This window comes from Coturnix japonica, chromosome 2, assembly GCF_054131305.1.
Source record: "Coturnix japonica strain WE chromosome 2, WE-NBRP24, whole genome shotgun sequence".
Lineage (NCBI taxonomy): Eukaryota > Metazoa > Chordata > Aves > Galliformes > Phasianidae > Coturnix > Coturnix japonica.
The window spans coordinates 133,094,567-133,106,685 of NC_140664.1; the positions used below are offsets into that span (position 1 = coordinate 133,094,567).

Consider the following 12,119-nt stretch of genomic DNA (forward strand, 5'->3'; position numbering starts at 1 on the left):
GAGCTGTTAGCACTACTGACAGTCTGTTTTTTCCTTACCATTATGTGTGTGCTTGATTGTCCAGTGAGTTTATGGCATCAGGATTAAAGGAGAGATGTCACTATACTGGCACTAAACCCACACTGGAGTCTTAGAGAAACATTTATAAAATAAGCCATGGCCTGGCATGTAGGTGACCAGCTGATGTTTGCAGTGTGTGTGCAAGGCTCCCAAAGGACCTTGCAGTCAAAGAAACCAACATTGATACCATGCTCAGAATTACAGGCAAAGAATGATTTAACTTTGCCTGCTTTATCTACATCCGCCTTCCGCTCCACATAGAGATTCATAAATCTTCTGTGCACTGATATCAGCTTTCTTTGCAGCCCTTATTCCCTTGGTTCAAAAGGATTGGCTTGGATAGTCTAACCTTTCAAAAAACAGAAATAAATAAAAATCTAACCTATTTCCCAATTCACATAAGCATCCTTTCTTGCTCCAAACAGGCTCTCTCAGCAACATCAAGACTGAAGCATAAACATCAATCTAAGTCCCCAGCCACAATTACTCTGATCCAAATAACCCAAACTTTTCCAAAACCCAGATTCTCTGAAAATAAATCAGTCATTTTGATCCAAGATCTTATTATAGATAAAGTGATGTGAAGTATGTTGATCTCACTGTAGTACTCAACCCTTCATCCTCACTCAAAAGAAACGGCCCGGACCTTAAAAAATAACAGGCAAGAAATTAAAACTATAATTATTTCCATCTTTTTTTATCCATACAGACAACACATAATAAAGTGGACCAGTACAAGTGAGATGCAATTTGAGACTAAGATGACAAAGTTACTTATACGAGGTACTTATGTGACTACCAGGTATCTTAATTCCTGTTATAGTCAACAAAGATCTCATGGAATATAAGAAGCAAATGAAAGAGCAACTGGCCCACAGTGAGCTTACAGCAGGCTTCCTCACACTGACGGTGCGCTGTTAACTATAATCACAGTTTAGGTAGGATGAACCCAATTCAGCTAAGTGAAGATAGCCCCAATCACTTGAGATGTCCCAGAGCCTCCAAGATGTATTGCCGTTAATTGGCAGACACAACACAAGACCTGCTGGAAATTCATATCCTCATGCAGCATTTGGAAGGATGCCTGTCACATCTCGTGCAGCATCAGTAGAGCAAAATCCTGCCCCTAGATTACATGTGAACTGAAATCACACACACAAACATTGGTGCTGTAATCCAGAAATGGAGCCCTGTCCTTCAAAGATAACCTTACTGTTAGAACAAAACACTGCAGTTCCTGAGGACTCATGTAATAACATCCCTGCATCATTCTGATGGTATTTTTCCATCCTTTAATGGAACACATCTGTAGCAATGTCGGATATAAACTTTAGCATTATTTGATTTTTATTTTTATATTTCTTTAGTAAATGAAATTGGAAAATACATGAAATTTCCTGCTTGGCAACGTTGCTACAATGATACTTAGGAGAGCTGTTACAGCACAGCTAACCATCTATAAAAAAAATGAACATTCTTTTTCATTTACACATCAGAACAAAGCTGCTTTTTAATGATGCAACATCTCATTCCCAATCATCAAAGAAACCCTTTCTTTTTGGCAAACACCTTAACTTGAACTCTATGGAACTACTGACAAGCACATGCAGACTGGCTTCCAGGCACCTCAAGGGGCAGCAGATACCTTTTGTACAATACAAGATAAATCTATATCCTTGCTTTGAAACGTTTACATGCAATCATCATACTTTAGTGTTTGAGTGCATCTGACTGCCTCAGCCTCTGCAAAGAATGGCTATTGCAGAAGGAGAGTACCTGAGAAAGGCCATTGGAGGTGACTTAAAGCTATATTTGACTGCAAAAATATTGTATCTGAGTTATTTTGATCATCATACTATGATGGTGCTCAGCATCGATTACTTTCCATTAAAGTAATAAAAAAGCACTGAAGTTTTCTATTGGCTTGAGAAGGGGGAAGGGAGGAAAGGAACCCAAATACTTGAAACACTGCCCTGAATTTGAGGGTCTCAAACCAGTTTCTTTCCTTTCTCCATTCTTGGCTAACATTTTTATGTGCTCTACACATGGCTCCAAATTTTAAGTGCAAGTTCTGAGTTGTGGCTCAAAATACCTTCCCCATAGCTCACACTGTAGTGATCAAAAATAATCATTACCTTTTCAGAGTAAAAATATCTGTGTTTCAACCTGAATCAGTCCTTCAGCATCCATGATTTGGATAGATAACATCAGCACTGTATTCAGGTCTGTTAACAATGTGAAGGTCCTTTATCTGCAATACTCATAAAACAGTGAAGAAAATGCTTCAAATTGTTATGACTAATTAGAGGAAACCTATCAATCTTTACTCACAAAAACTAAGTTAATTTCTTTGTAAAGTGGAATATTCAGTGTCCTCTTTGCTATGAAAACCAGTTGGTACAGAGGAGATACAGGAAGGAAGTAAGAATAAACCCCAAATATAGGAGTGGAAGACATTCTGCAGCCTTTGGGACTATCAAGATAACTCAAGTGATTAACATGGGAATAAATAAGAAAATATGGAGATACAGAGCACACACAGAGGAAATACAGGGGCAGCCCTGAGCCCCATGGAAGATCCATAACAATAACATTGTCTACACTTCCAGAAACTGAAAAACTTTGGCAACCACTCTGCTGTCAGACTAGTTGTGCCACAGGGGGTCAGACAAGAGGATAGACAACACAGCGCATGCTTTCATTGAGCTCCAGATACAACCACAATATAAGCCTCATGACAATCAATGGGATCACATACAGAAACCAGTGCTGAAGAAGAGGAATAAAACATTAAGAATAAAGTTCTTAGTCTGAGAGATAACTCTAAACCAGTGAATAAATTTTAAAATGGATGTTCTTTGATGCAGGAAACAGTATTGTGCTTTCTGGCTGCAAAGCCTCTAGTAAAACTGAATCCCAATATGCAACCAGTGCTGCTAGGGAGTACACAATAGAAAGAACACTGAAGTGTGTCTCTGCATCTGGACTTTTCCTGTATGTGTTTCGTTTGAAAGCCATCTGATCTTTGACTTCAGAGAACAGTTAAAGCAGCGCAAAGGCTCTGTGTGAGGTCACTATCCGGCAAAACCTTACTTGAATAAGAAAACCTTCACTAAAAAGCTGCAAGTACAAGGATGTTGGGACACTAAGGGAAAGTCCAAAAAGACTCAAAAGCCTAAAAGCATAAACTAATACATCAAGGTGGGGGGGAGATGAGGAAGTGTATTATCTGTATCTGCTGCCCTGAGTAGTAGTAAATTAGCAGCTGTCTGCATGCATCTGTCTGCCATAATTTATACTTCCTTCTAGAATTCCAATTTGAGATACCATCTGCAGATAAGTAATCTATGTGACCTCAAAATGATGTTCTGCTCCTTTTCAAGTCGCAGGCAGAGTTAGGAGGACACCAGCACCTGGCACATTTGTTATCCCCCAGACTTCCCTCTGGGGCTCTCATTGATGACAAGCCTTGCCCTTCCTGCTGCATATTTCATTCTGTCCACTTGAAGACACATCACCTAGAAAGCGCTGTATATGTTGTGTTTCCCAGTACCCCACCATTTCATAATTTTAAACAATCTCCTCTTCAGATTTTAAACACAATGACATAAGGTGAACAGACAGAATGGGAATTCCACTCAGCGGGTCACAAAGTTGTTATCCTCCACCAAAGAGCTGGCAGGTCATGCAAAGGAAGTGTTCATTCATATTTCTGGCAGCTCTGCTCATGGCAGGGGGTTGGAACTGGATGACCTTTGAGGTCCGTTCCAACCACAAGCCATTCTGTGATTCTATGATTTTTTTGCCAACAGGAAAAATAAATAAATAAATAAATAAATAAATAAATAAATAAAAACATGGGCATAAACCATTTGTCCCAGTCTTGGTATGGAGCTGTTAGCACTGGCTGCTTTGATTTCATTGTAGACATTCATACCATTCCTAAACAGGAATGTTAAACGCAGCCTGGCACATGTATTCTTGATGACAGCAGTGTTTGGCCTCAAAAATCACCTGGAATCTATAATAAAGATGACAATACAAAAACCATTTGGCCAACAATCCAGAGGAACTCAGGGTTTAATCCACAAATTGAGACATTTCTTTGAGCTCTATCAAAAGTCTTTACACCAAACTTTGTCTCTGGCTGCACCATTACAAATTAGATCTTCCTGTACCTAGGTAAATTCATGCTTCTCTCTCAGAACTGGCTGATATTCAAACCAGTTCATCCACTAATTTAGATTGATGACCAGCTCATTGGTCTGGGTACTATAAATTAGCAGCACCATTTCTAGCTATCTAAACGCCTGAAAGCATGACTTTGTTTTGGCACATGTCACACTAAGATTCTGCTTGAAATTTCAAGTAATCCATTCTAGTCAATAAAAAGTTAATAGAAAATGGTTTACAATTATGTGACATCGGCACTTACACATTTGCCCTGTCCTACACCAGTTAAAAAGCCATTGCAGGTTCCAGTTATAGCACTCACAGCTCTGGCTGCTTTTTCAGAACACCAACTGTTAGTTAATTTTGTTAGCATAAACACCCAATAAAATTTTATGATGTGTTCAGCTCTCATTAAAGATGAAAAACAGGAGCAGAGAGCAGCACCCACAAATAATTCCAGTGCAGGATAGCTCTGGTGTCGTGGACCCCCCAGAGCTCATTCAGATTCAGAGCTTGAGGCTGCCTGTGCCAGAGGGCACTGAAGAGATGGAGAACAAAGCCCCCCACCACTGCTGGAAACCCCTCAAGCTCTGCACAGCCCTGCTGTAATGCTTCTGGCAAGCATTTGTTGGTGAAAGGATGGTCCTTCTCCAGATCCTTTCTCGTGGTCTCTCCAAACCCTTAAAACAACAGCTGTTCTAGGCTAATTACGCTCTAGCTGGTGCACACTTGCTCAACACTACAAGCAACCCTGCTCCTTTTACTATCCAACACCAAAAAAATCCAAAACCAAAAACAAGAGAAGTAGTAGCAATAATAAGCATTGCAGAAACTCTTTCCCATCATTGCATTCTCGCCAACCAGGGAAAACATCACTTCTGCCAGTAGGTTTTTGATCAGCAGTCAATTTATAAACCAGTCTGGTCATCTCCCTTTGCCATCATATCCTCCTCAAAGGAACTCTTGGAGATTTCTACTGATTTCACTATCCCCTTGGCCATATTTTCTGTTAATGGAAACCTTCCAGGACAGCTGACTCTAGGATGGTTCAAGGAAGCTCTCAAGGGAATACATCAGGAATTACTGACAAAATCATCAGGTACAGTGAGAACCACAGAGAAAGCAGATTTCATTGTCTGAAATAACATGAGTTATAGTCAAGAATTTCCCACAGTCAGTGCTCATAAAATCCTTAATGATTCATTGTTTTAGAGTTTCAGAAACGTCTGAAGTCTTTCCATTTACACCAACAGAAGCAGAAGACCTCTCAGTAACTCAGCACTTCCACCATACGCTGTCAACTGAAATCTTACAGTTTACAAAAAGGAGAGAGAATGTGACAAAAACAGTTTCAAACACTTCCCTTGAAGTTCCCCGGCTTTTTTTTTTCCCCCCTTGATTTACAATTCACATTTCTCTGTTCTGTCAGGCTTTGCCTTCTGCTGCTGCTTTGTGAGAACCCTCCCACGAAGGATAAAGTAGTTGGAGGGTCTATAAAAACTCATGAAGTGTTGATGATGTTGCATCATCAAGCGTGTTCAACCCCACGTGAAAACAAATGCTACTCTATGAGCAGCCAAACCAACTCCTAGAATCCTAATGGCAAAAAAGTCTACAGGTTTCCCAAGACAACACATTTCTCCCCTTTAAAATGGCCCCACTTTTCCCCTGCCAACACCTACAGCGGGCTTGTAGGGAGGGATATGCTTGTGGGATGTCATCAGCACATGCATTAATTGGCTCTTAAATGGACAATGGCTAGTTTTGCCTTCTTTTTCCATGTCAGAGAAACTCATTGCCAGGCTATCTTCTCTAACTGTTTTCACTGAATTTAAGATCATTATTAGGCTAAGTTTGTAAAGTTTGGTAGGTTATACTCAGCAGTTCAATTCTCTGTCTGTATAATTGAAGTGATTCTCCCCTTCTGGCAGATTTTTGCCTCTATTGTTAACTTAAACTCTAAGCTCTCTGAAGGAAAAACTGTTTCTGTCTCCATAGGGTAGAGCACTCAGCAGGAGTAACTCTTGATCTTAGCTGGAACGCTTATGCAATGCTATATTAGACTACTCTAAAGACTGGTGTTTTGAGATGAAAATATGACTTCTTAAGGAACCCCCCTTTAAGTAGGACTGGATTTTCAAGACAGCTGACTGGTCATTCTCTAAAACCCCAGCAGCTATGCCAGGTCCTACTTTAATACTTGTTAGATGCAGAAGTCAACTTTTCATTCCCCATAGAGTATTAAATTGGACAACTCATAAATATACTCCATAGTTGTGCTCATAGAAACTGTGTGCAAGAATTTGTTTATGCTTCAGCAATAATACATAGGAACTACAATAGCTTCTTTATCAGTACTTTCTGCATCCAGATGTGCCAGGACACTACAGCTCTACTGCTGTCATAATTTCAGAGGTATCGAATCTCCATAATTAAACCAAAATAAGTAAGTAGTAGTTCAATTGAAATTCACGAATTTCACATAGGGGCAATCGTTCACATAAAAGAGGATTAGATTCATCAAGTGTAGACGCAGTAATGCCTTACTAAAGAACAGCTCCAAGAATAAGCTACTATAAAAAAGTAACTCTTTCATGTCATGTTTAAAGGGCATTACTGACATTTGATCACAACTATATGAGCACTATGTCACCCCTTTAGATCAAGGCAACTCCTTGCAAATATCCTCTTTAGCAGGGACACGCTAAATACATCAGTTTCTTTTTCTTATAGGTCAACATTGCTTTTTTCAAAATAATGGGAGTGCAAGCAGGGGTAAAATCTGCTCTTCCAGTTCAGCTTAATTTCACATACTTTACTTTTACAAAGAATTTAAATTACTTCATTGAATTGTTTTCCTATCTACTTTCTTGCATACTGAAATTGATAATTAGCACAATTGTCTCTCCTTTAAATGAAAAAAACCCCACAAAACTAAAAACAAAACAAAAGCTCAATTCAAGTGATTTGCTGCTATCCTCAGGCATTCATTGGTGCTGATTAAAAATCAACTTACAGTTATTCAGGCAGATGTCCCAACCTCAATACTTTGATTCAACGAGCTTTTCTTAAGGTGTAGGCATACTTTAAGTCAAGAGAGGAGGAGTGACTGCTTAGCATCTGTTATAGCAAAAAATCTACCCTTTAAGGCACAGCTAGGAAAGCCATGATGGAAAAACAGGCTAATTGTTAAGTTTTAACACAATGTTGTTTCTTTTAAAAATACAGTCTGAGTGATTCCTGTCACTCCTGCTGGGAGAAGAAAACAGTCATCTTGTATTCACCCACTGGGATCTGAATCAGGAATAAATTCAAACCTAGATCCATGAAAAGATGTAAATGTATAACAAAACATCACTGCAATTTAGGTGGAGAAATGAAAGCATTACAAACACACAGGGTATTTCAGTACTCATTGCTGACATGATGCTGGGGCCATATCTTGTTTACTGGTGTACACCAAAGAAGCTTCACCCATATCTGATGGGATAACAGGAGACCTGACACAGAAGATGCATGCTGTGTCCAAGACAGGTCCACACAAAACAGCTACCACAGATATATTCATTCAAAGATACAGTCAGAGAGAAGTCAGAAGAGATGGAATCAGCAGCAGCAGCATAGAGCCAGACAGCAAGCACAAATCTACAGATGAGGCTGCTGCAGGAAGCTGGGGGATTCAAACCCTACCCTGCAGATTGTGCATAGCCGCCAACAGGTTGGCTAAATGCATTTTTGTACAAAGCAAAGAGATGGTGCATCCTTCTGTCCCCAGGAGACATTGAGGCTTTCTATCTCCTTCCCCTCTCTGAAGAACAGGCACTGGCCCACCTCCAGGAGGGCAGACTGGAGCGTTCCTGCTATGGAGCAACCAGTCTCGTGTTACCTACTGCAGTTTCCCAAAGGATAGGAGCTCATGAGGCTCTGAATCCCCAGCATCACTTAAAATGACACCAGATCCTGCTCGCTGGGATACCTCCTTGCTCACTGTACACAAATGGGCTCCAACCCAGAAATTACTCCTTTCTAATGAAAGAAATGACACCCAATGCTTTCTTTAGACATTCCTCCCTTAGGGTGGATGAAATTCAGAGTCTCAATATGAAGCAAATTCTTCCCCACAGCACCTACTTTGGTAAATAATCTAATAAAAGAAGTGAAATTTAAGACAACTTCTGTGCCTCATATTGGCTGTCATGGGGCTTCGCACTGTTGAATGAAAGCCAAGAGCCAGGAACTGCACTGTGCAGTACTGAAGAGCCTGAGCCCCCATATGGAGATAGCCCTCGTTAATTCCTTCAAGAAACCCACCAAAAGGAGACAAATGGGAAGAGACTCCCAAATTCTTATGCCTATATAAGTGAACCATCTTTCCAAAAAGTCTTCTTGCTTAGAGTTGAAGCCTCCTCCCAGCCCACACAGAAGGAGTATCCAGTTTTGTGTAGACTTTCAGCAATGTAAGGCTCACTACCCCAGGCACCCAAACATGACAGAAACATTCCCACAACAAACCTTTTCATTATAGCATTGGGGCGAATCCATTTGCCTTCCTCCCACAAATTGTCTTAGGAAAGGCAATGGGATTAGTCATCGGCAGGAAAAAAGAGCATTGGAAGCCATATGTACACAAGCTATTTCTCAATATATTTCTCTCTAATCAACAAATTGTGATCTCTCAGTAGCAATCATGAGTGGCTTAGGGACAGATCTTGGTTAAAAACAGTTCAATGTGTTACATAGAAATGCCTATAAATATATACACATATATATATGTTTTAGTAGGCATGCATTACTACAATTTGGCATTATAGTTGAGCTATTTACTTAAGGACCTTAACAGCATCCCTCTTTTTAGAACACTGCCTCTACTGCTCACTGCATCTGAGCAAAGCTGTAAATCTTGCAGAGGGAAGTTGGAGTCCGAGTGCTTATTGCTTAGTGAGTCGAAAAATCAGCAAAGCCAGGAAGAGTGACCTTGCCCTGGTGACTTGGCAATTACTGCCCTTCAGATGACACGCAGTGCCAATGTATTTTGGAGGGGAGAAGAGAAAAAGCAATCAAAAAAAAAAAAACCACCTTATGTCATGAACAGAGAAAATAACAGTGTTTGACTCACAATGGATTTCCAACCCACAGTACTGGCACAACCCAATCCCTCTTATAAATACCCCAGCTCTCACACATCACTGCTGCTCTCCTACCAACATCTTCCACTTTTTATGGGAGTTTATTCTGCACTCATTCCTTTCTCCCATCTTCTCTCAATCTTTAAACAGTCCTCAGTGTGTTTAGATCCAAGCACTGAGTGAGCTAATGTGAAAGTACAAGAAAAGGAGGCAAGGCAGACTTCCCCCTGCTTCTTCTTCTGCTCAGGTATCAAATAGTTGTTCTTCTCTATTAAGCAACTGATTTCCATGACACTTGTACAAAGTCAATGTTTGCAATTGCAATTATTCTGTCAGTTCTGATTAAAACTGGCCAATGAGTTAAGAAGTTAGGAGATCGGGTCAGAAAAGTTTGGTGTGTTTTGCTGTTGCTTAATATCTGGTTTTCTGTGGGGAAAAACATTTCAAAAGCATTTCCATACTTCAGAAGTCAGTGTCACAAAACACTCCTTCATTCTGTCTCTTTTCTAGTCTACTATACTGGGGTTTTTTGCTTGTTTTTCAGCCCTGTTTTATACAGTTTCATTTCGGAACTCTTCCTGGAATCAGTTGTGCATGGAGCTTTCTATGTTTTAATTAAAAACCTGAAACCATTAATCACGTCAATCTTCTGACTTGAAAAAATATGTTTATTTCCAATGGGAAAACATACATTTCCTACAGCATCTGAAAATACCATGAGGATGCCCTCCAAGACAATGACAAACGTCTCAATTATCGTGTGTTAACAATATAACCATTTCAGCCACATATCTTCTGTGTGAATTAAAGCATTAAGTTAGCAGCTTGATAAAACAAATTATTTCTGACACTCAATAACATTTGCTGTTCAACCCAAAACCCAAACAAAACCAAGGTGTGCAAAAAAAGGAGGCTCAGCTTTGAAATTACAGGCGAGATCCATGGAGGACCTCCAATCTCAGGCTCTCTGATTACGCAAAGTGCTCATGAATGGGTTTAACTTGAGATATATGATTAGTCATGGAGCTAAGTAAACAGCTTCAGCAGACTCATCTGAACTGTTTGTGTACTTCCACAGCCCCCATCAAGCAGCATCTTTTAGTACTCATGCAGATGCATGATTAATGGGTTTCATCCTTAAAAGATCAGATGATAAAAGGAGCAATGACTGAATTCGTTCCACAGGAGAGGTAAATCTGCGTGGCTAAGTCTGCAAACTTGAAGGAAATGGGTACGCACTGACTAGACACAAAGTTGCCAACCAGGTGAGCAGCACTGGCATTTCAAACAGCAACATGATATCAAGCCTAAAAGACGGAACACAAAGTCCGTGTTAAGTGATAAAATAAAAGAAGCCAACAGAGCACCATTTCCAGCTAACCAAAAATTCTGTATTTCCTTAAGGTGCATCCCATTAGCCAGCATAGAAACATGCCTTATGACAAAGTGCAGTTCTTGAGATCCTTGGAGTAAACAGTTAAATAAGTAAATAAATAATACCCTGCAAAACAGAAATACAAACACCAAAACACGCTTTGAAAAGTTGCAGAAGCAGCATCAGCAAAAATACCTATGAGAAGGCACAAACCCTCACAACTCCCATTAAACAGCACAGCATCATCATGAAGGTAAATGTAAGGGCCATGTTCGTTAGTAGCAGGAAAAAAAACCAACAATCAAACAAACAAAAAACAGTGCAAATTTGATTGGAATCAGGTATGAGGACCCAATTACATCTTGGTTGCATTCAGCTGAGGGCACTATCAGGTGCTTTATCCTAGCTACTTATTTTTTCCAGCTGCTAGCTAGGCAAACAAACAGTGGCAAGAAGTGAACACAGCAGCTCTACTGATCCCACACAGCACACCAGCACTAATCTTTACCTTTAAAGCATTTTAACCTGTTTGAAGCAGGAACGCCAGTTCGGAGCGTTCCAGCGCTTGGGACCGCGAGGCCTCAGCATCCCTACAAGCTCGGTCATCACCTTCCCGAGCCACAACCCCAAAGGGGCGAACCCAGGTGCCAAGCAGGAGCACTGAAGTTGGCAAAGTGCTGGGATGGGGAGGAGAGCAAAGAGCTGCCGCCCCGGCTTTGGGGGAAACGCTCCCGGCTACAGGTTTAGGGACGGAATAAAGGGGAGCCGGGCTTACCTTGGGCCCCTTGCCGCTGGAGCAGCGCACGTTGTTGGACACCCCAGCCGTCTGGTTCATGCTGGGGCCGGGCAGGAAAGTTGTGCCGCGGAGGGGTTGGAGGAGACGGGCTGTCCCCGCAGCGGAACTTCGCCCCCAGACTCGGGGCTGTGCGCTCCGGCTGCGCTCCCGGCTTCCCCGCTCCAAAGCAAACCCTAAAACAACCCACGGCCGCCGGCTCCGCTTCCTCCCCCGCCCTCCAAAGCAGAGGCGAGGCGAACCCGGTCTGCCCGCCCCCCGAGCTCCGGAGCCGCCGCGGCAGCGGGGAGGGAGGGAACGGCTCCGCACGGTTCGGTTCAGTTCGGTTCTGCTACCCGGGACGCGCTGTCCCGCAGCCCGGCCTCACCCCGCTCTTCCCCGCCGCAGAGCGCTCACTTCTCCGCCGTTTTTAATCCCCCCTCCCTTCCGCCAGCGAGAGAAACCGCATTAAAAACCGCCAAGCTTGGGTCGGGTTCTGTTCTTTATTTTTTCTTCTAATTTTTGACACCCCCCCCCCCCCCCTTCCTCTTCCTCCAATGCTTGGGGCAGTTAAAGCAGCTGTCTCTAGTGAAATGAAAGGGTGGCTGTGATG

The 12,119-nt window shown here is 41.7% G+C and overlaps 1 protein-coding gene across 1 annotated transcript in view; it reads right to left on the reverse strand.

Moving 5' to 3' along the window:
- Positions 1-11,841, reverse strand: part of DPP6 (dipeptidyl peptidase like 6) — a 442,842-nt gene extending 431,001 nt beyond the window's left edge. The window contains exon 1 of the mRNA XM_015852842.3: positions 11,510-11,841. Coding sequence (XP_015708328.1) covers positions 11,510-11,569 — 60 coding nt within the window. The 5' untranslated portion in view covers positions 11,570-11,841. The remainder of the gene's footprint in view (positions 1-11,509) is intronic.
- Positions 11,842-12,119: the final 278 nt, after the last annotated feature.